This window comes from Oikopleura dioica, chromosome XSR, assembly GCF_907165135.1.
Source record: "Oikopleura dioica chromosome XSR, OKI2018_I68_1.0, whole genome shotgun sequence".
Classification (NCBI taxonomy): Eukaryota; Metazoa; Chordata; class Appendicularia; order Copelata; family Oikopleuridae; genus Oikopleura; species Oikopleura dioica.
This window is the reverse complement of record NC_137294.1, coordinates 3579169-3604561: the sequence shown is the minus strand read 5'-3', so window position 1 is coordinate 3604561 and position 25393 is coordinate 3579169. Positions and strand designations below refer to the sequence as shown.

Genomic DNA, 25393 nt, shown 5'->3' with positions numbered 1-25393 from the left:
TCAGTTTATTTTGACTAGCGTTCCTTCTCGTGGAAAATGGCTTTGATTGCGCTTGAATTGTAGATTTGTCGCGAATGTCCATGAACCGTTGATTCTGACTCGGATTTGTATAATAATGAAGTGCATCAAGAACTGCTTCTGGGTTGTTTTTGGTTTCTGTAACGGTCAGATTGGACTGCATCAAGATCTTCGCCCACATTTCGGGCAAGCCTGAGAACTCACCCGTGTCGGGGTTGAAGCCCACGTGAACATGATGCTCAAACTTTGACGGGTTCGATATTTCTGGGCGATATTCGGTTTCTCGACTCTGTCGACTTTTTCGGAGATATTCATTATTCAGAGAGTCTACTGAAGAAGATTAAGTAATTTTCCATTTTTAGTAATCGATAAGTTTAGATCATATGGCTCGTAAATCGGTAAGATCGCCTCCTTGGTAATATAAATTTTATGACTTTTCGTAGTGTTCCTCTGTCTTCTTTCTCGGGCGCTGCCGGAAGCGGTTTCTCATCATCAGTATATGCAGAGCTTACAGACCGCCCCAGTGACCCTGATTTGCCTTTATTTCGTTTTCGATTTTTTTAACATTTTGACATTGAAGCAAACAATCAGAAACGCTTCCTGTCCAGTCGGTAAAATTACTTACACTTGTATAACGCACAGAGCCACTTCTCGTCGGCACCGGTGGAGGCGTACTCGCACTCTCCCTACTCATGACATCATTTCTAAACGCAGTAAAGCTCAGCATTAAAGGCAATTAAAAAAATAATATTTATTTTGTATAAAAAATAAAGGTCACACAAAGTAACAGGGAAGGAACGGCAAAGCAGCTCTTTATCAGTCAGACGTCTCATCATCAACTGTTTCCTTGCTCGGAGACTTGGCTTTCGGCTTCTCTTGATAATCTTGCGCTGCTATCACATCTGTCATGAACGAGGGAACCTTCGTGTTGTGTTTTTCAAGGAATGCTCGGAAAGTTTGAGCGCCGTGCAACTTGGCAAGTTCTTTTTTAAATTGTTAGAAAATTATTATTTTGAATTTGATTTCCAAAAATAAGAATAATTTCTCTTTCATAATTTGGCTATAAAACGAAATATTTTCTCGGGTGAATAAACAATGATTCTCCCTTCTGTGTCGACTCGGGATGGAATCGAAACGGAATCAGGTCTCTTTGTGTCTAGGATGTTCTTTTCCAACAATGCCTTTATCATGCTCAGATGGCTCAAGGTCCTCCTGTTCTTGCAGCTCATAAGGATCTATCAGTGGCTCGCTCTTCTTGGACAGCTTCCACGATTCTGGTTTCAGGTACCAAGCGCCGTAGCGATTGCCTATTTGTGGTCGACTGAATTTGGATTCTAAGCGTGTCGAGTATTGTTTTTCTAAGAATACGATAATTTGTTTCCCAATAGAGTTGCCATGCTTGATCAATAGAAACATCTCAAATTCAGAATCCATCCCTGGAAACATGCGGTACATTATCCGGCAGATGAGAGATGTCAGCAGTCGGTGCCATCCCAGTTTCGGCTCTCAACTCGGGTGGAATCGAGTTGAGCTCGACAATTTTAACTGCTGAAGCAAGGGGCTTTGACTGCGTGTAACCAGATGTAAAAAGCGCCTGAATGGTGTCGGAACCGAGCGTTGGCCCTTCTGGACCGAGAACGTCCGCCCAGCTGATGAAGTCTTCAGCAATCTCTTTAACTTTCTTCTCGTGCCTCTCGAGCTCAAGAGTCTTTATGTGATCGGCAGGGTTGCCTTTTTTACGGAAGAGTTTGTCAAGAGGGAGAGTTGGGTCTCCATGCGTGGCCGTGGAATCTGTTGACTCGTCGAGATTCACTTCGATCTCTGAATTGATAAATTATAAGCCGAGTTAACTTGAGCCTTCACTCAGAATCAAATTGCGCGACCATTTACAAATTACCATTAATTGGTGCGCTCACAAATGATATCAGAATCAAATGGGAATATCAATGGATGAAACACTGACTTGAATCAATTAATTGAAATATGATGATTACTCTCAGAGTAATAAGCAGACTGCTTATTAACAATTCGTATAATTACGAGTTTACCCTGAAACATAAGTTTGCCCTTCGGTTTAGACTTTTTAGCTTTGACGCTGAAATCAGAGTCCGTTTGAGCGGAGGACTCAGATTCAACTGAAATTCATTAAAAGCCGCCAGAATTCGTGTCTTACCTGATCTACGTTCGTCTGTTTCGGAAAGAGTCTCTGTAAGGTTATCTTCTGGGTAGTCGAGCAGTTCTGGATCAAGAATGTCGACGATTTCTTCGTATAATTCTGGTGTGAGTCCGTTTTCAAGATCTGGGAAGAGAGCGAGAGGATGTTCCTTTAGATTTTTCTCAAGCGCTTCAACTCGTCGTCTTCGTCTCTCAGCAGCTAGAGCAAATTTACAAATCATTTAATTAGGATAAATTTCAACCTGGAATTCGCTTTGAATAAAATCGCTCATTCTTATCCAACTTGGTGCTCTTCTTTTTAGAAGCTGGAACTTCCTTTATTTGCCCGCTTAAAATTAGTTGAAGCCGCTCTCTTTCTATGAAAAATCTTACATGGGAGGTTTATTTCGAACGCTCGGTCCTGTACTCTTCGATGGTCCTATCGTGTATTTAACAAAATCTGGCGGCATTCCATCTCTAAAGTCGTCGAGCCCGGTTTTGACGAAAGTCCAGTTTCTGTGATTCAAAGTTGGATTCATGTCGTTTGCATATTTTGCCTTTAGTCGCTCCCTGTACCATGGGAATTTCTTCTCGTCACTCATTTCCGCCCGATTCTATCTAAAAGCTTCGTCTGATTGCGAGCTCATTGAATTGAAGAAATTATTGCAGAATCATGAAAATAATCAGAACTTAGAAAATAATCTGCTCTTGTTTTCAAGAGACATCAATTAGAAAAATATCACGAAGAATAATCAGCGCAAGCTAAAAAATGGTGCTCAGCCCATGTTGATTCCACGCTCTTCCATCCATGCTTCGATGTCGTAGACGCCCTTCAAATAGTTGTTGAAGAAAGTGACTCCGCCGCAGACATTCGTAGTTTGCCCTTTAAAACAAATTTCGTTCTAGAATCCATCATTCGAAAGCTCTGTCATACCGGTGGTATACTGGACGCCGTCGGTGAGATTAAAAAGAATTTGCGGTATCAAATCCATCGAAAGTGTCCCCTCGGAAAGACTCTCTCCTTCATACAAATCTCCAAGCCTCTTTTTGGGAACGTTAGCCGCACTTTTGTCGAAGATTTCTTTCGCCTGCAGAGATTGATTAAAATTCTCAGAGCTGAGTTAGTTCTAACCTGCTCTCCATAAGCAGCTACAGCAGTTTCAGATGGGAAAATTCCAGGTGCGATGCAGTTTATTTGAATGTTTTTTTCTGCCCATTCTGTTCCAAGCGTAATTGATAAATTCTTGACGGCCTCTCTTGCCGCAGCCGAGTGGCTCATACCGGCGAGTCCCATTTCCGACATCAGCACAATGTTCACGATCTTGCCGCCATTCTCGCCCATGTACTGATGATACGCTTCCTGCATACAGTTCCAGGAGCCTTTCAAATTGGTATCAACTACGGCGTGGAATCCTCCAGGGGAGATGTTTTCTGCCGGCGACCAGAACTGTCCACCGCCATTGTTAACAAGTCCGTCTAAACGGCCGAACTTATCGATTGTGTCAGTCACCATTTTTGCGACCTTGGAAGTATTACATCAGAGAACACAAAAAGAAAGTAACCTGGTCGCGTTTTCTGATGTTACACTCTAGTCCTAAGACCTCGGCACCGTCGGAACAGTGCGCCTTGATTTTTTCAACGCCTTCGTCGATTCTCGCTTTATCTCGTCCAGCTATGACTACTTTGCCGCCGAGCTCAACGAATCCCTTGGCAGTGGCCATCCCGATGCCCGTTCCTCCACCCGTCACGATTGCAACTTTGTTCGAAAAAAGGCTCTTCGCGAAAATACGCTGCATTCTAAATCATTTATTTTTTAGAAAATCGTCAAAGTTACAATGAGCAGAGTAAGATAAACTTGATCGTAGTAGGTAAGGACAATGAGTCACGTCGCGTCTCGATTCTGTTTCATGACTTAGTATTAGCATGCCTAAAGCCTAGGTAGATTCGTTAGATTTGGCAAGTCACTTTGAGATTGCATGAGTGATGAGTTCATCCGAACTAGAAGAAATCCTGAAGCAACGGAAAAATTTCTGCGAAGTTCCACCTAATCAGAACATTCAACAACTACAGGTAATACCAACGTGTTCCTACTTGATTAAGTTAATTGGAATCAAGGCGAAATTGATCGAGATTGAAAAAGAAATGCAAAGAGGGAAACTGCTTTCAAATAAAAATCTACCTGCATGAAGCTAAAATTTTAATGTAGACTAGAAAATATCTCTAAAACTAATTGAAAGCGCCTGGTAGTCAAGTCAGAAAATGCTGAGAAAGAAAAGCTGAGAAAGGCTTTCAGGCTAGGGTCAAGATCAATTTCATGAGACAAATATAATCATTATTAATGACCCTATACCCCGGTAAATTTTCCCTATCATAACAATTTATGAACATAGAAGAAAAGAAAGCGCCAAAACAAATTCTACTGTCAAAAGGCTTGGGCCCAACTTGCTGCTGAAAATAAAGCGAAGGAATGAAAAACGAAGACTTTCCTTTATGTCGAAGATTTATTTAAATAACTTGTGGAAAAGAAGAAATGAAATGTTTCAAATTTTTTGTTGTATTTTTTATTTAATAAATTTTGATTGAACGAGTGCGAGGCCGAAAGCGAGCTGGAAAATTGACCATGAGAAATGATTTTTTCAAGCTCGTCTTGGGACCAGCGAAAAGACCTTGAATGAGAATGGCAACAAATAAAACACGAAAAAGTTGCATAGTTCGCAAAGCAATTGAATCATCGGCGACGAAGAGAAAGAGATATGTTCCGGCTGAAAGCCTGATTCTATCGCTCTCTTTCTTCAGTCGTGAAAGCCTGGCAAGCATGATCAAAATGAAGCGCTTTGTGGAGAAAGCAAGGTCGTTAAACATAGAATATCAAAAACTGTCACAATATAATAATACATGATATTTATAGTTAGGTCACTTGTGGTGTAATCTAGTTTAAATGAGTTAGATCTTTTTTTCTTGAACTTTGTACAGAAATATTTTTTTTAAGCTTTAGGCACTCGATTTAGTCAGAGCGGGCGGAACCGAGGAGCTTTGGGAATCCTCAAAAGCGGCGTTGTTTTCGGCGGGAAGGGATGTCGCCATGCGGTGCGATGTCGAGCCGAGGTCGTGATAGGCGGCCATGCTAAAGTAACGAATATTCGCTTTTGATACGGCACGGAAGTTTTACCTCTGAGCAAGAGTTTGCTGCGTTTTGTTGGTGTAAGACTGCGTCGAGTTTTCGGAAATGGTGCCCAAATATGGCGCTGGAGGCGCCAGCAAACAACTGTCGAGTGGAGAGAGAGATGCGACCAGCGGATCTGTCCGAGTGAAAAGACTTCTATCATTTACATTCGTCATTCGCGCTAGTTTGTCGTTGATCTTCTCGAGCAGTTCTTGGCCTTCCTTTGGCGGCTTCCATTTCGGGTGGCGAACGGAGAAGTTCACCAACGACATGTCCGTCTTGGGACAGGAAAGACCTAAAGCGCACAGTATTGACAAGCAGAATAAGTGATAGTACCTGTTGACTGGTGATCACCGTAGAGCTCCTGCGAGTCTATAAAACTTCTCTTGTTTTCCATCAGGGCGAATTTGCAGATGTCGCCCACTCCCTGGACTTCTACTGTATTTTGGCGGAGGAAGTCGACGATCTCTGGGGCACGGTGACGCAGTTTAAATATGAGGAAAAGCGGTGTTACGATAGGTGAAATCAATTCTTCGATAATATAGGCCAATTTCATCTAAGACGTCAGTGTAATTTAATCCGCGTTTACTTGTTCGCTTACCTGGAAAAGCGTTGCGAATTTCTTTTGCGTAGCGGGCGACTTTGGGTCGGCGATCATATCGTTTGAAATGTAATGCACATGGTCTCGTACTAGTGAAAGCAGTTCGAAGTGTAGTGGCACTGGAATTGAGTTATTTTTTTAATTTTTGTGAAATGAACAAACCAAAGAAATCATCAGGAATTAACGAAAGCGTTATTCCAAGCACGATTCCAAGCAAAGTCATAATTGAAAGCGCATGTTCGACACGGAAGAAATCGTCGTCCACGATTCCAAGAATGATGAAGACGCTACAACAGTAAAATCTAACCAAAGATCTTTTTTAGAGCGCATACCCGAGTACAGCCGAGCAAAGGAAGGAGATGAGCTTCGCGATTTCTACCAAGGAGTACGAAATAAAAGACTCCATGTAACGATTCGATGGCTTGATCGCTCGAGAGAGACGTTCTTTGAACTGGTGGTTCAACTCGTTGTAGTGCCGCAGCGCAAAGGTTGAATACAAAGACCACTTGCGCATGCCGAGAAAGCCTGGTTCCCGCCTATAATTATTTTTCAAGTAGATTCGTTGCTCATTCTTCCCATCTTACTTGACGACAGCTAGATAGTTGAAGAATGTCCACATGAACTGAAAGATGAAAACGACGGGCATAGCAAGCAAGTTGATGATTCCCAGAATAAGAATGCGCTTGGACAGATCCTGCGCGCGCTCATCTCTACAAGCCCTTCTTTTGTATTGAGCTAAATTTTGCATTTTATTTATTGGTTTTGAGGAAGCTGTTTACGTTTGAGTTGAAAGGAGGAAAATGGCGCCCATGGATTGTTGAGATGTTTTCCGAAAAGGAGCCACTCCAAATTTATCCTCAGCCCTTCAGTAAGGAAAGTTATCTCGCCAAGAAAAGGGACACGGCTTTGCAACGGAAGAATATGACGATCGATCTAGAAGTGGTGAGGTTTCGGCGGGAGAAGAGAGGGTCTTACCATGGCAATCATATAGTTTTTGTAGCGAAGAATTCGATTGTGAACGTCAAGTTCAGTGAGCTCCTCTTTGTGAATGCACATTTGATTGAGCTTCTGGGCATCGAGAAGTTTCTCCTGGATCTGTAACCAAGAGAGATGCTCAAGCTTCTCGGCGGAAATTCCAAGCGCCTCTTGATAAAAGTTTTTGATATCGAGGAAGTTGAATAGTCGCAAGGCCAGCTTGATTGACTGCGTAGCACCATAGAAAAAGGCAAAAAGCAGGAAAAAGACCCAAGTAGCATCTTCGCGGATGCTTTTGTGGCACTCGGTGCGATTCTTGAGTCCGTCAAAAAGCGTCACGTGCTCGTTGTCGTGATCGCGGAAGAGGATCGAGTAGTCCACGCAATGGCGCAACTCCGTCGAGAACCAAACAATGAAGAAAAAGCGGAACAGCTCGAACGAGCTTGATAGGACCATGCACGTGAGCCCGTGCTGCTGGTGGTACTGGTAAACGCGCGTGAAAAAACTGTCCAAATCTGAAGAAAAAAGGTCAAAACTGGGTTGAGACGGGATGTCTTTTTATCATTAAAAAATGATTCGAACCTTGAACATGGTGCCAACGATTCTTCCTCTGGTGAGACTGGGTAACGTTGTGGATAGGTGCGTTCTCACCATCGGAGTCTTCCGAGTCGGATACAAAGCGACGGCCTTCTTCGAATCCTGGCGGTTCTGCGTTGAACATCACCGAGCACCGCGGACCGCTGAAATTTAACTTATTTTTCAACCCATTTTTCTTTTTCTAATTGTTTACATTTACACTAACACAGTGTACTATGAAAACAGAGAAAGCCTTGAATCGAAACTAGTGAGACAATCAAATGGAGATTTGACGCAAGTTTGAATTTACCCATCTGTCTCGCGGACATAAGAGACGTGCATTAAATTGCACCAAGATGAAGACTCCAAGATTCGTTTTCTCTACACTCGGTTTATCGGAATTTCAATCCTATTTTCGGGAAAAACGGCTTTACTCGCCAAAAATCGAAAACATATTTTGGCGGCCAAACTCGCCAAAAGAAAAAGCTAGACAAAACTCGCGCTCCAAATAAGAGTCTGCGTCGCGCTACTTCCGAGCATCGATTTTCCAAAAAAGAGAGTAAATTTTTACTTTTCCAATTTCGACCTTTCTAACTTATTATTGACGAGAGGGGATAACTTTCCAGAGGGCTCATCACATCACGCGAAAAAAAATGCCAATCAAGCCGAGCGCTGGAATTCCACCAAAAACATATTTTTAGATCTGGACCAAGATAAAGAATTGAGAATAATTAACATTATAATTTATAAATAGAATAAGAAGATCGTCATGTCACTGGGCTCCGAACCTGAGTCAGGGTCCTTAGATCTTACATTAAAAGCCGCGCTGCGGCTTTTTTAAACAGGCTTTGCGGCTCACATTTTAAAAAAGTCAGTTCAGGCCCTGACACAGGCCTTTTACACAGGTTGCCGAGTACAGCTTTGTCAGAAACCAACTGGTTTTTACACTTGAAAAATATAAATCCGATATATTTTTTTAGGAAAAAAATGACAATAATGTGATAGCTTATCATACTTCAAGATACCTAGCAAGAAGAAAGTGAAACTTGGTTTGATCTAGTTGACATTTTTATTTCTGCCATTAGGTTTCAGAAATCACATGACTTTTTTCTTGTTTTTCTGCCACTTCGGGCATAAATCAATGTATGAATTTCTTGTGCCAAAGATTCTATGCGCAGAACGATAAAGCAATTTAATTAATAGGCACCATTTTTTAATTAATCTAATAAATAATCTATCAATAATAATTAAAGTCTTATTCATCTGATATCTTTACTTACTTTTAATATTTTTTTCTGCGGTAGGCTTCTCAGATCAAGATCTCGGACATCGTGAGAATAATATGTGGCTTTTATTAATTCCAAGAAAGTTCTCTTGGAATTTCTTTTTTTCGATTTTCCGCGAAACGCGGGCGCGAGTGATTAAATTCGGAGCGCGGCGGAGTGAGCGCGTTTTTGCCTTCTCGCCCACGCTGGACAGCTACATTCAGCTAAAATCGCCAAAAAAAGAGTCACAGGACGAGAAATGCACCCTCAGGAGCTCAACTTCAGACAGATGATCGATGTTACTGTGATTAAGTCAACTATACGATTTTCTAGATGTTTGTCTAATTTTGCTTTTATTGAACTTGCTAATTTTCAAATTTAAATCAAAAACACAAAATCGAAAAACTTCCACTTCAGAAACATGTCGGGTGTGTTCGTTGAAGATCCCTCGAGGACCTTTCTCTCTCCCTATCCCACTCCGCTGCATCAGGGCACTCCTACCCCCAGCTCCATCCAGAAGATCCCCGCCGATCTCGGAACCACGATCATGGCGGTCGAATTCGACGGCGGAGTTGTCATCGGTGCCGATTCTCGTACCTCGGCCGGCGCCTACATCGTCAACCGAGTCACTGACAAGCTTACAAAGGTGCACGAGCGAATCTACTGCTGCCGATCTGGATCCGCCGCCGATACACAGGTAATGCTCCGTTTCAATCGGCAACATTCCATTGTAAATATCTCAGTTCATCGCCACCGCCGTCAAAACCAGACTCGAAGGTCACGCGATCATGATCGACGAAGAAAACCCTTCTGTCGAAACTGCTGCTACTCTTTTCAAGGTAACACGGTCACATATGCGCGTTTAAAAGAAGTCTTTCAAGGAATATTGTTACGAGTACAGAGATCACTTCTCCGCTGGTATTCTCGTCGCTGGCTGGGACCCAATCAAGGGCGGACAGGTGAATAAAACGTATTCATCAGCAATGATCTTCAATGTCGTCTAGGTATTTAGCATACCTCTTGGAGGCATGAAGATCCGCCAGAAAGTGGCAATCGGCGGCTCCGGCTCGACCTGGATCTACGGTCTCGTGGATAATCAATTCAAGGAAGGCATGTCAAAAGAAGAGACAAAAGAGTAACGCCACTTTCTCCCCGCAGGAGAAATCAAATTACGTTCAGATTCGTGAAAATGTGCGTCGCACACGCTATGGACCGCGATGCGTCTTCCGGTGGCGTCATTCGACTAGCCACGATCACCAAAGACGGCGTCGAACGCGACGTTGTCCTGGGAAATGAGCTGCCAAAATTCTACTCTGGATAACTTTTCACTCGATTTAGACACATTCATCTTTCTAGACATACGCACAGATACATGTACCAGCGAATGGGCGCCTGCATATTTACAATTTTACGTTCAATTTTAATAAAAGATAAAAGTATTCCAAGCTACCTGGACTCATCATGTACTAAAAACACTCAAAAGAAGCGCTTTGAATTGAAAGTTCTTCTTTGACAAATTTTGTGTTCTTGAGTTTCGTTTTTATCAAGTAACAGTGATATGGTGAATCAGGAAAGATATCTTATTGAGTCCAGTTTGTGGTCTATCCCAAAGCTCTGTCAGCTGCCAAATGGGTAGAGAAGTGGTCTTCATTTTGCTCGTCCTTTTGTTGGGTTTTCAATCCGTATTCCAATTTTAAGTTTCTTATACGAGCTAATACACCAGTTATGTTTTTATATTTATGAAGTATTTTAGCCAATGTCTATAAGCTTGGCATGATTCTTTGTGAACGAAAAACGCCACTTGTCGGATCTTTTTCGAGCAGTAAGGACAGGCAACGATCGCAGAGCAACAGCTTTGGTGAATCTTTACATTGTTGAGCTTCTGATCTTTTCCACAGCCGGACGGGCATTTGATGAAAAGGGAGTTATAAATCGACATCTCCAGAATGGAAAGAGAGCGAGGCGCTTTTTTATTATTTCCTTTGGATTCTGAAATGTACTCTTGGAGAATTCTGCAGCTCAAAATTACCTGTCTCTTCATAGCAAGTCGGACAGAGGCCAAATTCATCCGCTTGGTACTCAATCTTGCAACAAATATGCCCACACGGCAAGTGAGTTAGGGGTCCTTCCGCGAGTAAGCTTTTGATAATGTTACTTTATAATTTTTCATAAAAGCTGCTTACTTGCAAAATCCGCAAATGAATAGACGCCCAGTCTCCTTCGACAGGTCGGAAATGTCACCAAGAGATATTTCTAGTCTGTTCCTCGCAAAAGTTTCTTGCTCTGGTGTGAACCCTTTGCTCTCCTGCAGTGACTCTTTGGTGAAAATCTTCATTGTATGAAAAACTAGCTTTTGGCCACCAGAACGATGGTTTTCCGAGGATTTGAAAACATGTTTTTAGCCAACTGAAAAAATTGTCGCAGAACTAAGATTGCTTCGACACCTGCAAAACGATTATAAAAAAATGCGTCAAAAAACTGCCCTGAAATGAAATGATTCAATAAACTACAAAGCCATAACTTGCTTATAACCAAGTTAACAAATGCGGAGTAAAACTGTGGGTTTTATTGTATTGTAGTGGCAGTTAAATGAGTGTTTGAACCTAGGAATGTGAACAGTTAGGGGAATGTGATAAGCGCGAGATATTAGTTTTGGAATTTGGGGGTGGTCAGTGAAACGGTAGAAATTGGGTTAGTGAAAGGGGGAGGGATCAGTGAAACGGGAGAAACTGGGTTAGTGAAAATGGGAGGGGTATCGCTACTTTCTAGCGTTGCGCAGCTGCTCCAGTCGTCTTCGATACTCGTCCAGGGTGCTCTTCGAGGGCACTTTCCGAGCTTCGACTGGCGCCGCTGTCGAGACGTTTTCTTTTTCGTCCTTTGCAGTCGGCTTCTTCAGTTTACTGGGCTGGGAAATGAGAGAGTATTTCTCGCTCATTACTTTTGCCCGTTGTTCGATAGCGCTTGCAGTTGGTGGAGCGCTGCTGATCATCGTAACTTCGTGACCTAATCATGATTTATTAATTGAGAATAATAAATGTTGACTAAAAACTTACCAGCTTTTTTATCGCCGAGCTTCTTATTGACGTAAGCCTTGAACTTTTCGTCCTCTTTAGAAAGTCCCGCATCAAGATCGAATTCTGGGTTCGCCGAGACAAACTGATGCAAAGCTTCTAATCCGGCGTCATGGCTCTCTACTTTCTTGATTTGAGCGAGAGCATTTGTGCTGAAGCAATTGTTTTAAAAAAGAGCATTTATGAGGGCTACTTACAAAGCTTGCCGAGCATTTTCATCCTGAGAATCCTTCGCTTTTTTCTTGAGAAGTTCCTTTTCGATGAGGCTCAAAAGACTTGATTTCTTTGGCTGGAACTTCCTGATGAATCTTTCGACAGCGTCGCCGTTGTGGCGAGTCAGGTTAGTTGTAAATGTGACAACCGTTCTACGAGAGATAGTTAGTTCATATCTTACTTATTGAAATAAAACCTCAGCGCGTTGAAATACTCAGGGTTCTTTTTGAACACCTGGTGACTTTTAGGAAACTCCGCGAAGAAACTTTCTGCTGGATAGTAGACTTTCGAGACGTCGTTCTCATTCAGCTTCTCCGTCGTATTGCGAAGTGTGAAAAACTTGTAGAAATTGTTGCTAATCGCTTGAATTTCTTCCAGTTTTTCATCACGAAGGGCGCTTGAAATGAGATCCAAGTACATCTAAACCGAATTTAATAACGAATAAAATTTGAAAATTCTTAACAAAGAATACTTACGAGGGATACTCGGTCATGTTTGCACTGCTTTGAGACATCACTGATCACCTGTAGGATCGCAGAAGTAAACTTAGGATCAATGGTCTTGATGATCTCCTACAATCATTATTAAAATTCAAGCACTTATGCCGTTCTACCTGGGCTTCTCTGCATTTGAGCATGGTGAATAGAAATGCTCCAATTGCAGCCAAGTCATCTCCGTTAATCCGATCGCGGTAGTCTTTTCCTTTGATAAACTTCTGGAGAATGCTACAGCAAAGGATTGTCACATGCTGCGTGACACCTTAAAAGAGTATTTTATATTATTATTTTATCGAAAAAGAACTTACGAAGCTCGCCTTGATCGATGGCTTGCTTTGAGAGCTGGAGACCATTTTTCGCGACAGGCAAGAGAAGACCAGAAAGCTCTTGATCTGAGAGAGAAATCGGCTTTTCTGTCTCATTCAGAATAATTTTCAAGGTCTTCGCACCATCTCTGAAAGTCGCAAGATTGAGCGTGTTTAGCTTTTTTCGCAAATCTTCTATCTTGTTTTCGGTAAGATAGAAGTGATCAACAAGATTCGCTAGCTCTTCAATCTCTTTTTCTTTCTCGAGTTTCGGAATACGGCTACTAGCACTCGGCGGACGGGGAACCTTACTGATGCTTTCGCTGTTGACAGACTTCATCACTGGTGACTTAAAATCGATAGAAGCTGATGTTGGCACTTTGAAGCCGAATCGTTCCATAAGCTTGCTGTCCACGCTCTTAGACACCTCAGGCAGATCTCGTTTAACAGGTTGTGTAGCACCCTTTTTAAGCGTTACTGTTCCTCGGCGTGGAGTCTCAGATGCCTTTTTCGGAGCAAGAACTGGAGCTTCGTTGGCTGACGTATCTGACGTTCCGAGTGTTCGTTTAATCCGCTCTCTCAAGTAAGACTCTTCCTTGTCTCCAAGCTTGCCGACCATTCTTGATTTGAAAAGCTCCTCACCAACTGTTTTATAGGCTTCGACAAGGCAATTCATCGCACTTGATCGTACGTTTTGATCCTTATCAGAAATATGAGCACCAATCTCTTTGTAATTTCCTTTCGTTGGATCACCAATGATTTCAATGCCCGAATTCTGGATCATTCCAGCGCAGATGGTTAAACAAGCCGCTCGTTGACGAGAGTTTTTCGACTTTGCACCCTGAAGTAACTCTTCGAAAATTTGTTTCTCCGGAAAAAGAAGACGGATTTCATTGAGAATCTGTTCGACAAGAGTTCGAACTTCAACACGAGCTTCTCCGAGCTTTAAAATCAAGTGCGGCAACAGAGGGATGGCTTCAAAGGGAGACATGAAGTATTCCTCCTTGCGCAACTGTTCAACGACTGAGTGGAGATAGTTGAGCACCCGCATGGTGATAGTCGAGTTCTTTTCATTCAGTCGGATCGTCGACCACCGGAGAACTATATCCAGCACACTGGTGAGCTTATCAGTAGGCTGGGACTGAATGATGTCCAGGACTCGACCAATGGCTGTTGAGTCGGATTTATGCATGAGAGCGGCGAACTTTTCCCCAAAAGAAGACGATATCTGCCTATTCAGTTGCTCGATGAGCTCTTTACCACAAGCGGTTCCTGGGTCGAAGTACCAAGTCAGTAGGGTAGGCCAAAAAAAGGGATGGTCCTTAGATTTCCTTTAAACTTTACGAGATTAATGTTTTTTGCCCATAAATAAATTTTTAACAAAAAAAAATCCAAAAAAATTTTTTCTTCCCTACTTTCCGGAGGGTTCAAAACCTAAAAATACGGTTTTTGGCTCATAACTTTTTTTGTACCTGCGTTTCAGAAGTTTTTTTTACTTTATTAGAAAGATCTTAAAAAGACGAACATTTTGAGTATCTGACAGACCATCTAGCGCGAGGGGAAGACATTCAAAATTTCATAAGAAGGTGTACCGCATACGTATTTACGCGGAGTAGTAAAATCAATTTTTTTTAAACAACCCTTTATAGGGATGATTAACATATCAAACGAAAGCTTATGATCCACTGATTATTTTGACACGTGACTCTTGGTAATCGAGGGTCATGTGATGTCACGTGAGATCAAAATTATATAAAAATGTCCAAAAAATCAAATATCAAAATGTTAGCTGTTAAGGCGCCATATATCAATCTATTGAAACGATTTAGACTTTAAAAATACAATAAGCAAGAGTCACAAATACAAGAGGCACGAGTTCGAATCCCAGTAAAACCAATTTTTTTTTCGAAAAAATAAAAACAAGAAATTTAAGTACTTTGATAAATCATTGATTTTTATTGTAAAACTCAACAGTTTGGGTGAACAGCTCTTTTTTCGATCTCTTTTTCTTCAGGGTTGAATTGATGACATTCCTGTCCTCTTCGGACAATTGACTGTTCAAGAAATCCAAAACATGTCCACGAAATTCTCGAAGAGAAACTTTTCCGGTAAAGCTTGGCTTGATGAGTTGTAGAAACTTTTCGAAGCATTCGTTCTCGTCGTTCTATAAATATTTGTTATTTTATATGAATGAACTCTTTAACCTCATTATCGTCAGAAGGCCAGAGCTTGTTCTCCCCGATAACAGCATGAAAAACGGCCAATCGTGTCCGTCTCGCTTCACCTTCTTGGATTTCCTCAAGTTTTCTCGCCGCCGACTCAATTCGTAAAGACTTTCGTCTCTCCGTATTCTTTGCTTCTTTTGAAGAGGCCTTAGCCAATATCTTCGAGAGTTTTTCTTCGAAATCCGGCTGACGTTGCCAAAAACTGTAGGTCATGTTAAATCGAGTCATGACATTGGTCTCGAATTTCTTCGTGTCCATGTTGAATTTCCGGGAAAAGAGATCTTTCGCGTTTGAAAAGCTTCTTTCGCAGTCCTTATTAAAATTATTTTTTGAAATAAATTGCTGAGTAAACCTGATTCGTAAACGTTATTTCCTTGGTAAAAGGAAATGAGCAGTCGATAGCAAACTTGGAAAATCGCTCATTCACAGCTTTGAGTCGAAGCTTTATACAATCATCAAGATATTTGGACGTGTTCTGGTCAGCAGTCAATTGCAAAACAGCCATTTCAAAGCCACACTCCCACTCGACTTCAGTCTTTTTAGCTTCTTCAAGGAGAAATAAAGCTGGAGAAGCGCATTCCGCAACATCTCGAAGAATTTTAATGAAGTATTCTTCAAGCCCCAAATAATTCTCTGATGACAACAATCCAGACACACGACTCCAATATGGCGCAACGATAACACTGTAAACCAATGCAGAGCTGGCGAATTCGCAAACTGCTTTCGATTTGTTCTCTTCCATAACTTTCGCATCGTCTTCGAGTTCAAGTTCATAGCGAACAAAGCTGGTGATGTCGGTGTAATTAACGACCAAACGTTGGGTGTTATGCGTGAGATTGCCAAAGCTAGAAGACTTATGTAAATCGGATTTTAATGAGATCTTTTACCGAACATGGCTTTGCATTTCTAGAGGCTTTGTCACTCTCTCCAGTCCGTCCCGAAGACGCAGAGCCTGCAAGTAAACTTCGAGCTGCTGGCCCTTGCTTGAGTGTAGTCCGTGATTACGGCTGCAGGTAAGGTAGGCTTCGCAAAACTCCAAGATCGAATCGAAGACACCCTTTATGCATGATCGGATTCCTTTCTCACAATGTACAACCCTATGCATACTGCACTTCAACTGGAGCCTTTCTCGGGGATGAATCTTGTCCAAGGCTGACATGATGAGCCTGCAGGCTTTCAATGCGGACGGGGCGGAATCACTGCTCAATGCAATGCACTATATAATAATGTTGGTTTGAATAAATGCGTTTAAGTTTACCTTTGACGCAAACTGTATTTGAGTCTCTCGAGGAAACTCCGACAGATAAGTCGTAAATGCTTCACAAACGGTTTCAGAAACTTCGTTTGGGATGTTGACCATTCGAAAGATGTAACACTCTTGCCCGGCTCGGATGGTGTAACTTTGGAATTTTTCGAAGCGATTTTCGAGCCGTCAGTTCCAAGGACAAATTCGTCGGAATTCTCGATGACCCGGATGAGTTGCTCCGTGCTCAACTCTTCAGAACAGTTTGTCAGCCTTCGAAGATTTCGCGAACTAAGCCCTCGGGCTTTTTCAGGTTGAATGAGTTCTTCTGCGACATTTTGAGCTTGATAGGAACTGAAAAAGATATTATTATAAATTTTATGAGAAAGAAATTCACCTCAAGTTGCTTTCTGACATCAACTTCAAAAGAGAAAATTTTTCTCGGTTATTGTCCAATGTGGGGAGTTTCTCGTCTTCCAAAGAATCACTGAAATTAGAAGCGACTGACTCTGCATCAGTGGTCGACTCGGTATCGGACGGCACATCTGGATTCACAACATCAACATTAAGTATTTCCAGTATTTTTTCCATGTGATGCGCCCGGAATCTCGGAAAATTGATAATCGCCTGGATGACTTGATCCTTCAACACGGAGGAACTATCTGTTGCTGTTTGTTCTTCTTCGATGGCATCATCCTTGATTCCAGAAGAAATGATGTCTTCCTCGACAAGCTCACTATCGTCACATGACATGGCATGAGACACATCGAGACTATTGACAGTTGTGTCGTAGCCATGGTCTTCTCCCATAGACTCTTCAAGGCTCGTCTCGCTTCTCATTGAAGCATCAAGAATTGAATCCTGCTGTTGCCCAACAAAAAGCTGTACTTCGTCATTGTTCGGGAAAGTAAGGAGTTGACTTGCCAGAATTCGGGTGTTTTTTTGAAGGAATTCTCGGGAGGCGAACGCGTGGCTGAGAATTTTCCTCGCAAGCTTTGAGCTAGCTGCCTCCCTTTCTTTGGCATTTCGTTTCTTTTTCGCAAGGGCAACAAGCTTCTCGATAGGAACACCAGCACGATTCGCAAGCTCAGCAATTTTCATTGGTTCAGAGAGAACACTCGAGTCGATGGAGATTTTCGAAGCGGACATTTCACAAATACCGAGATTTCTAAAAAAAGTCCCGTTAGTTATTTATAAACCTATTTTCTGAATGAACAAAAGAAGAAAAAAGTACAAAAAATATTGTGTGGAAAAAATAATTGTAAAAATGCTTTTGTAGATTCCTCTTTCAAAAAAAATGGAGAATGTTCTGGTATAAGTTGAATATGCGGTGTTCCATGAGTCGTCGGTTCCAGTCGTCTGTGTCTGCAGAGATTGCTTGCAAAAAGATTTTTAAAATAAGCAATATTCCTGGATAATAGTCGTCGGTTCCATGTGTACGTCGATAAAGAAAGTAATAATGTTCACAATGCCTATTCGGTTTGGGACTCGATAATTCAATTTATATCATCCTTGTGTTTAAAGAAACTGATCATATAAATATGAATAATCACTACAGTCCTACTCCCTCAGCCATAATTTCGATCATCTCTGTTTTTTATTGACTAAAAAATGACCTTAGAATAGTTAATAGTCTTGTGAACAGTCATACTAACCATTAAAATCATTTTAAAGTTCTTTTTAAAAAACAAAAAAAAAATCAAAATTTGGGCATGACCCGTCTCCTTTTTTCCACTTTTACCCCGACAGCCCGTGTGCCAGGCAGCCCCCCTAATCCCACCAGTGCCCCCCGTAGTTTCCCCCATTTCGGGTTCGCCCGGCGCAAGGCTGTTAAGCCAAGGGCCAGGTGGGCCTTGATTTCGCCCGAGGCAAAACCAAGTCCCTCGATCCCGGGGACGGGTTGGGGCGCGCCGGGAGTCACCCGTGCTGGTGGGTGGACTGCTCTCTTCTGGCACACCAAGGAAGGGCAAAGCCCCCCCCTGGCTTGCTTGGGCCCCCTGCCCGTAGATCCGGATTAGGCAGGGGAACGGTCGGGGTGGCAGGGGGCACTGCCCTTAAGAGGCTCGGGTTGTGGGATAATAATCCCGCCTCAGGCAAGTGCCCCGGCCGGTGGGATCCTAAGGGCTCGGGCCCTGCCGCTGGCCTAAAGAGACCAGCACTCCTTGCTCAAGGGAGCTGCAGGGCTTGCTCTAAAGCGGTCCGGTCACCGCGGCTTCAGGGGGCAACCCCAGACCCACCACTTAGACCCCCCTCGCGGTGCTAGGGCCGGGCTGGTTCGACGAAACCATCCCTGGTGGGTTTCTGGGGAAATGGGGCTCGGCGACGGAACTGGCCGGCGCCCGCCCCCATCTTACCATAAATTCTAGGGGAAGGGGGACCAGCTTCTTTAAAATTTTAAATAAATTCAAAATTAAAAAAAAACTGGCCATGCTAAGGAGGCCGGGCGGCACTGAACACCGGCAAAATTTGCCAGCGTGGCACTCGACCACCTAGAAAAAAAGCGCAAATATTGCGCTGTCTCTCCGCCAGAGTTCGAAATCTGGAAGAAAATCCGTGCTCCTGCTCCACCAACGACGAAAATGGCTGCTCCTTGCTGCCACTTGTGGCAAATTATAAAAAAAGTAATTTTTTTTTAATAAAAAATGAATTTTTTTCATAAAATTTATATTAAAAATATCAAAAATCATATAAAAATGTTTTATTTTACTCCACCTCCAAGTCGAGATGGCTTGGTGGTGAGCGCAGTCCTCCACCAAGCTGGAGGTTTTGGGTTCGATTCCCGGCGCCGCCATTTTTTCCTCAAGCCCTTCGGTTTTGAAGGGCTTAAAAATGTGTCTTCCCCTCGCGTGAGGGTATGACAATCAAAACAAAAAAAGTCAGTTTTTATACTAACTTTAATTTGAAATTGAAAAAAGGGATGAAACGGACCTTCCATTTTTTTTTGGCCTACCCTACAAGTCAGTGTTTTCTTTTTTCGGTCTTCGAGACGCCGTTTATCTTTGGCCTTCTCTGTTCCTGAAAAACAAGAGTTAGTATATTTTTGCAAAAAGATCTTTGACATACCCGTGATAATTTCTCCGATATCATCCTTGTCCAACTTCAGCGATCTTGAAGAGGACTTCGACTTCTTGAGTGTCTTCTTTTCCGGTTTCTTTTCGACTTTTTCCGTGGAAGTCTTTTCTTCGGATTTTTTAGTTTTCTTGGTGGGCGGGGATCCACAATCTTTAGTCGTCATCAAGACATCAGGATTAATGACTTCGGCTTTGACTTCAACTTTTGGAAGAGCTTCTCTGGCCTTTTCTAACTCGAGGCGAACTTTTTGGTTGGTTCCACAAGCTTTGACCATTTTTGGAAAGCCGAGATGGATCATAAAGCTGACCAGCGATTTAGTCGCTGCTTCACGGACTTTTGCATCGCGATCTTCAAGGCAATTGTACAGGTGAGGAAGACAAGCCGACAGTGAACTGGACGATAGTTTTTTCGCGGTAGCTAGATGATCGGACAGCCAGGACAAGAAGGTATACCGCAAATGTACTTTTTTAGCATCGCTGAGAAGTTCCGCAATGGAATTGGAGTCGTCGAACCAGTAGGAAAGAGGTGCTTCTTTAAGCCAAGCTTCGAGTGCACTGATACCCTTTTCACGGATTTGAACTTTTGAATCATTCAATGCTCCAATTATCGCCACGGTAAAGGTGCGGCAATGTGCTCTCGCTCCTTTTGCACCAAGACTAGCTGGAATTGCACTTGTGATTTCGAAAGCCATCTGAACTAGGACCTTGTTTACATCCACAAGTCGCTTGCAGAGTGGAAGCGGAAGATCTCCAAGATCAGGTGCTATGAACTTATTCTTATCAAAGATCGTTTTCACCTCTTCGAGTGCTTCTTTGCGCAGTTTCCAGTTCTTGTCGCCGAGTTTGTCCAGTAAATCTTGAGTGAATGAGCTCGAGATTGACTCACGTGGAATAAGATCGTCCTCTTCAGCGTCTTCGTTCACAGCATTATTATCGTCTTCGTTATTGTCTGATTTAGCTACTAGCGCTTTGAGCACAGGTCCACGAGTGGGTGCAGGTGGTGGACCGTCGAACTTTGCTACTGCTGAGTCTATTTGGGCCTTGATGGCTTCTTTTTGATCGTCGAACTTAGGACGGAGCTGGGGAACGTACCGGATAAGAGCGGCGATAGCGTCGACTGCATTACTACGGACGATCGCATTAGTGTTACCAAGAGCTTTCACAGCTTCTTCGATTATTACTTTGAGTTCCAACTTGCCAAAGCCAAACTGAGGGAGAGCATCGCTGAACCATCTCCAACACTCCGCTACATTTTTGACGCTTTTGAGTTTATTTCCCTCGCACAGCACTCGAGGCGCAAGATGAGCAAGTGAAACAGAATCAGCCATTGAAGAAAGCGACTCTTTGGATCCAGCAGAGCATTTCGGATCAGCGATCTTATCGAGACAGTAGCCAAAGACAATGTTGATCGAGGTATCAGACAGCTTTGGGTTTCGCACAGCAACCTTGATGATTTTGAATTTCTCCTGGTTGCATTGGAAGTTTGAGTCCTTGAAACCAGGCGCGAGAGACAGTGTTTTGAGAATCGCCTGCGTCTTTATCTCCTCGGGGGCTTCTATCTCTGCTTTTTGGAACAGCTCCTGAAGGCCCTCCAAGCGGACTTTCCAGATTTTATCTTGTACTTTTTTGATCGTCGCTTCTCCGTAGAGTTCATTGCAGATATCGACAGCGGCTAGTTCGTCAATTTCAGGTTCTAAAGGTGGCCCGGCATCTCCAGAGTTCTCTTTTGGGCATTTTCTCTTGTCAGGTACTTTCTTTGCTTTTTTCATAGGCGCAGTTTTTGATTTTGACGGCACTTTCTTTACAGGAGGCGGTACTTTTTTCGGCGGCGCAGAGGCGGCTGAAGTGGCAGGAGAAGCTTGTATGATCTGCTGAGCGGGCGCTTTGGCTAGCTCCGCTTTAGCGTCTTCATAAAGCTTCATACGATCGTCTTTAAAGTCTGCTGTGAAGGTGTTCATTATCTTTGCGTCAAGTTTAGTGCTCATCAGTGCCAGCACACGATAAGCTGCTTCTCGGACGCCTTTATCGGAATGCTCGATGTTTTTCGTCACCTTAGTTAAAAATTCTTTGATGACGGTTTTTTGAAACTTGATTGTCTTCGGTCTCGCGTTTCTGAAAATGTAAGACATCGTTTCCGCACGAACACCAGGATTTTTATCTTCGAGGGAAGAAAGAACGAGCTCCATCGAGCTGTCTGGAAATTTCGTCACGAGAGCGATCGAATCAGCAGCTGCACGCGCGACCTCGAGAACTGCGGCCTTCTTTTCCTTGAAGCGAGCGATGATTTCAGGGAGTAAGATAGCACCGTACTGAGAAAAGCCCATCCTCATGCCATCCGCGAGAGCTTTAACAATTTTCAAAGCTTTTGAGATTAGCAGAACATTCGTGTCCTTCTTGATGACGACTTTAAGATCGGTGATGAGTGCGATGTAGTCACCCTTAGGAACTTTGATGATCGTATCTTTGTCGATCTTCAATATTTCCATGAGCTTATCCAAAGCGGCACCCCTGTCCTTCCATTTCTTCGATGCCATCGCGTCCGCAAACGATAGCTTGTCTTCTCCGTACTTCACAGATTTAATCTCGCCAAGATCAATTTTGGGAGCATACTCCCACGCATCTTGAGCGAACGCTTCTTCGTTGGCTGCTTCTTCACATGCTTCTCCAGCGTCGCCAGCCTCGTTTACAGTCGCCGCCTCTGCTTCTTTTTCAGCTTGGAGACGCTTGAAAAAGCGAGTCGGCTTGCTCTAAAAGATGAGTTACTTATTTATTAAAAAATTACTCTCTTTTACCTTGCTTTTCATGTCTTTCCAAGCATCTTCGCATTCTTTGATGTTCTGCTCGATTTTTGGGATTTTTTCGAGCTGGCTTTTCACAGCTGCACCCACCCAGCAGTAAGCTTCAACAAAGAAGTCCTTCGTCGCGTTTCGCACATTTTTGTCGCGGTGCTGAAAAAGTTTCGGAAGCTCATCGAAAAGCGGCTTCAATTGAACGACCTTTGGACCAAACTCGCAGAGAGCCTGATTCAAGGTCTCGACGGCCGCCGTCACGACTTTTGGGTTCTTGTTTTTGACGCCTTCCAAGAGCCCCGCGCAAGCTTCAGCGTGTTTCTCATGCTCGATAAACTGCATGACACAATCAACGCCGTTCTGCTTCGTTTTTGGTTTCGAGCTGAAGCAGTTGTTGATGACCCCATCCACCACAGAAGAAACGTGCCTGAACGGAATTTTAGAGAAGAGATTTTTGGGTAAGATAGCTTACTTGGCAACTGTTTTCGTTTCTGCTGATTCGAGAATGAGAAACGCTAGCTCAGAAGAGAGGATTCTGCTGAGCTCATTCTTCTCGCTGACGAGTCCTTTCAACAAAGGGCAGAATTTCTTCAGCTTCTCTGGCTCAAGGACATAAGTTGGGACCTCTTTCAAGAGCCGCTCATATCCCATCTTGCGTCCCTTCCAGTTGCTATGCTGGACCAGGTCGAAAGTCGCCAATTTCGACAAGTCCTCCTCTTGGTCTCCCATTTCTAAAAACAACAAATAAATCTCGATTCTTGAGTATCAAAATTCACTCAGTACTGCTTTATCATTCCATGCATGCTATTGAGTTCGAAAGAACTGCGAATTAACTTGAATCCTTTACTAACCGATTTTTTGCTCTCTAAAAGTGCAAGGGTGGTTGTCTCTGCGCGATTCGAACGCCGAATGAAACCGAAAAAAAGGTCGCGCATAGACAAACCCCACATCAGATAAAAATGTCGCCAGAGTCAAAATTAAGGCGCAAAAACGGTAAAAACAACTTCGAAAATAAGAACCGAACCAAATCTTATTGCCCTTTTGTAAGGGTCCGTGAATTTTGAAATTCATATGAAATTCTTCCCCAGATGCTGGCGATACCGTGGCGATTTTGAAAAGTCTAAGCCACCTATCTGGTCTCTCGCAGTAAGTAAATATCCCTGCCCTGTCGCGTTCCTCAGCATAAAGAATTAACGAATGAAAACTACTGCAATAGAAGTTATTTATTCGTTTTGAACTTTTCTGTTACAATGCAGCGTATGCGGCAGTGCAAAAAAGGCAAGCAAACATTACGCTTGTTCAACCGTTAGGAATATTTAGAGTTTTTTTTAGTGATATTTCAGTTATAATAAGCAAGATTCATAGAAAGAGTTTCTATGAGGTTTCAAATTGAATAGATAAAAAAATTTGGAGGGAAACCCCCTCAGCAATTTTATTTGCCTAGCTAGATGAGCCAACTAGCCAAGAAAAAAAATACTGACGGGGTGCCTTAGAAAGAGCGATAAAAATACATGAGATGGCAGAAGTTAACTAGATTTGATTTTCTTTTAGTGAGAGGAAAACAGACATATTTAATCGATTTCTCCATTTTCACGGGCGAGGTCAAGCTTTCGTTGGTAGATTTCGTCCTTGCGGATATCGAGCTTCGTAAATTCAGCCTGGCAGCCGGGCTGAGGGCATACTTCTGGTCTGTCTTTGATTCTTTTTCCGAATTTCTGCTCGTAAATATTGATCAAAGAGTTATAGTCGAAGATATGCTTGCACTAAAAACGTTTTACTACAGCGTTAGTTGAAGTTCGGTACCGTTGTTCTGGCAGCCATTCGAATGGGTGTCTTCGAAATCGGGCATTTGGAAACCAAATCCTCCTCCTCCATAACAAGATCGTCGTCCTCGCTATCCTGGTCTCCCAGGTAGTTTCTGAAGAGATGTCGATATTGCTTCATGCTGTTTGTGAAGCGAGCCATTGTCTCAGCGCCCTCAGCGTCTACATCAGCTTCGAAAATGTCTTCCCGACGATCAAGTTCTATAAGAAAGGTTTCTCCGATCCTACGAGAGAAAAGACTCACCCTCATCTAATTTGTCGATGGGGAAATTCGAGCGGTTTTTGTAAATGTTACTGATATGCTTCGCGCGAAGTACCTCGCCGGAAATCACTTTGACAGCATCAACGCATTCTTTGATCTTTTCTTCTGGTAGCTTCCACTCCGTTTCTTTCAGCTCTTTGACGGCTTTCTTCGTAATTCCCTTCTTGAACTTCTTGTATTTCGACTGGTTTACGGCGATTATTTCGTTGTTCTCATGCTTCGCGAAACTACAAAATAACATTCAGAATTATAATAAATTATCAACGACTCACAGAAAATTTTCCAACTTATCATCCTCCGAGCAGGTCATCAGGCCGTTCGCAACCATATCGGCCTTGATGCCCGATGGGTCGCTAAGCAGCTTTTCTTCGAAGTCGTCTAAGAGATCGAAGTCGAGCTGGACTTGATAGTTGTAGATCATTTCGGGAATTTGCGCAATTCCGATATTATCTAGATCAAGCTAAAGAATAGATAGTCTTTATTTTTAAATTCTGTCGTACTTTGTAAGATATACTGTTTTTGTAAGTAATCGTGGCTAACTTCATGCCCTGGTCGATCTGATCGATGGTTTTCGCGGCATGTTCCTTGACAGACCTGTCCAAGTTCTCCTTGTTAGCTTCCCGGGAAGGAGAATGCGAAGAGCGATAATTCTGATTTGGAGCACTCGTCAAGGTTCCACCTCTAAGCTCTCGCCGCGGGACTCGGTAGCCGTTATCGTCGTATTCAGCAAAGTAGTTGTTGTCCGAGTCGCGTCTTACAAATCACTCAAAAGAGAAATAAAAAATGAAGTCTTTACCGTTCCCTTCGTCCCACCGGATTGACAGGAGCAGGAGCTGGCACGGCAACTTCTTCGTCAGAATCAGACATCTGGTCGATCGCATCTTGAGCATCTGGTCCGATCTCCATGTCATCATCATCATCGTAGCCATAAAATTCGTCGTCACTACTCTCCATTCTAGGATAAAAAAAGGAATTTTAGTCGTAATCAAACTCTAAAAAGAACAAACTGGCTGATCTCGAGAAATTCGGGGCGCGCTCTTGATTGGAGCGCCCAATCAGAAGCGAGGAAGATTCGGAAATGGGAAAAGCGACAAAATTTGCACCCTCCATGCTGGAGGTTCCAGCTCATATTATCTGCTCGG

At 43.0% G+C, this 25393-nt stretch overlaps 9 protein-coding genes across 13 annotated transcripts; 1 reads left to right on the top strand and 8 right to left on the bottom strand.

Annotated features, from left to right (window-relative positions):
• Positions 1-22: 22 nt before the first annotated feature.
• Positions 23-23086, bottom strand: LOC145708124 (cytoskeleton-associated protein 5-like). The gene is made up of 5 exons (XM_081785756.1): positions 23018-23086; positions 22639-22897; positions 22170-22593; positions 19563-22124; positions 23-300 (listed from the first exon to the last, which is right to left on the bottom strand). The coding sequence occupies exons 2-5, from the start codon at positions 22893-22895 to the stop codon at positions 181-183; spliced, it is 3363 nt and encodes a 1120-aa protein (XP_081641882.1). The 5' UTR covers positions 22896-22897; positions 23018-23086; the 3' UTR covers positions 23-180.
• Positions 777-23408, bottom strand: LOC145708130 (protein FAM47E-like). Of its 3 annotated transcripts, XM_081785766.1 has the most exons (8): positions 23405-23408; positions 2566-2786; positions 2436-2521; positions 2192-2392; positions 2067-2153; positions 1458-1839; positions 1200-1342; positions 777-1001 (listed from the first exon to the last, which is right to left on the bottom strand). In XM_081785766.1, the coding sequence occupies exons 2-8, from the start codon at positions 2772-2774 to the stop codon at positions 835-837; spliced, it is 1275 nt and encodes a 424-aa protein (XP_081641892.1). In that variant the 5' UTR covers positions 2775-2786; positions 23405-23408; the 3' UTR covers positions 777-834. The 3 variants fall into 3 exon arrangements, with proteins under 3 accessions (XP_081641892.1, XP_081641891.1, XP_081641893.1); XM_081785765.1 differs by lacking the exon at positions 23405-23408 and having other exon boundaries at positions 2566-2791; XM_081785767.1 differs by lacking the exons at positions 2067-2153; positions 23405-23408 and having other exon boundaries at positions 2566-2791.
• Positions 2819-3965, bottom strand: LOC145706950 (peroxisomal trans-2-enoyl-CoA reductase-like). The gene is made up of 4 exons (XM_081784409.1): positions 3735-3965; positions 3305-3694; positions 3107-3260; positions 2819-3055 (listed from the first exon to the last, which is right to left on the bottom strand). The coding sequence occupies exons 1-4, from the start codon at positions 3891-3893 to the stop codon at positions 2949-2951; spliced, it is 810 nt and encodes a 269-aa protein (XP_081640535.1). The 5' UTR covers positions 3894-3965; the 3' UTR covers positions 2819-2948.
• LOC145708127 (autophagy-related protein 9A-like) lies at positions 4655-8925 on the bottom strand. 2 transcript variants are annotated; one of them, XM_081785762.1, is made up of 11 exons: positions 8768-8925; positions 7494-7651; positions 6912-7426; positions 6716-6869; positions 6521-6671; positions 6269-6472; positions 6099-6223; positions 5937-6055; positions 5672-5891; positions 5342-5630; positions 4655-5296 (listed from the first exon to the last, which is right to left on the bottom strand). In XM_081785762.1, the coding sequence occupies exons 2-11, from the start codon at positions 7630-7632 to the stop codon at positions 5164-5166; spliced, it is 2049 nt and encodes a 682-aa protein (XP_081641888.1). In that variant the 5' UTR covers positions 7633-7651; positions 8768-8925; the 3' UTR covers positions 4655-5163. The 2 variants fall into 2 exon arrangements, with proteins under 2 accessions (XP_081641888.1, XP_081641887.1); XM_081785761.1 differs by lacking the exon at positions 8768-8925 and adding an exon at positions 7798-7954.
• Positions 9166-10225, top strand: LOC145708137 (proteasome subunit beta type-6-like). Its single transcript, XM_081785778.1, has 5 exons — positions 9166-9449; positions 9496-9591; positions 9634-9711; positions 9757-9887; positions 9932-10225. Exons 1-5 carry the CDS (start codon positions 9174-9176, stop codon positions 10071-10073), a joined length of 723 nt encoding a protein of 240 aa, XP_081641904.1. The 5' UTR covers positions 9166-9173; the 3' UTR covers positions 10074-10225.
• Positions 10286-11123, bottom strand: LOC145708584 (uncharacterized). Of its 2 annotated transcripts, none has more exons than XM_081786270.1 (3): positions 10936-11123; positions 10782-10891; positions 10286-10741 (listed from the first exon to the last, which is right to left on the bottom strand). In XM_081786270.1, exons 1-3 carry the CDS (start codon positions 11085-11087, stop codon positions 10476-10478), a joined length of 528 nt encoding a protein of 175 aa, XP_081642396.1. In that variant the 5' UTR covers positions 11088-11123; the 3' UTR covers positions 10286-10475. The 2 variants fall into 2 exon arrangements, with proteins under 2 accessions (XP_081642396.1, XP_081642397.1); XM_081786271.1 differs by having other exon boundaries at positions 10286-10732.
• Positions 11290-19556, bottom strand: LOC145708125 (uncharacterized). The gene is made up of 9 exons (XM_081785757.1): positions 19370-19556; positions 19270-19321; positions 12842-14133; positions 12650-12795; positions 12513-12608; positions 12233-12456; positions 12021-12188; positions 11806-11975; positions 11290-11755 (listed from the first exon to the last, which is right to left on the bottom strand). Exons 1-9 carry the CDS (start codon positions 19539-19541, stop codon positions 11511-11513), a joined length of 2565 nt encoding a protein of 854 aa, XP_081641883.1. The 5' UTR covers positions 19542-19556; the 3' UTR covers positions 11290-11510.
• Positions 14148-17950, bottom strand: LOC145708135 (uncharacterized). The gene is made up of 2 exons (XM_081785776.1): positions 15043-17950; positions 14148-15002 (listed from the first exon to the last, which is right to left on the bottom strand). The coding sequence occupies exon 1, from the start codon at positions 17453-17455 to the stop codon at positions 16700-16702; it is 756 nt and encodes a 251-aa protein (XP_081641902.1). The 5' UTR covers positions 17456-17950; the 3' UTR covers positions 14148-15002; positions 15043-16699.
• LOC145708129 (uncharacterized) lies at positions 23405-25393 on the bottom strand. Its single transcript, XM_081785764.1, has 7 exons — positions 25259-25393; positions 25048-25206; positions 24752-25004; positions 24524-24711; positions 24234-24478; positions 23970-24190; positions 23405-23929 (listed from the first exon to the last, which is right to left on the bottom strand). Exons 1-7 carry the CDS (start codon positions 25378-25380, stop codon positions 23738-23740), a joined length of 1380 nt encoding a protein of 459 aa, XP_081641890.1. The 5' UTR covers positions 25381-25393; the 3' UTR covers positions 23405-23737.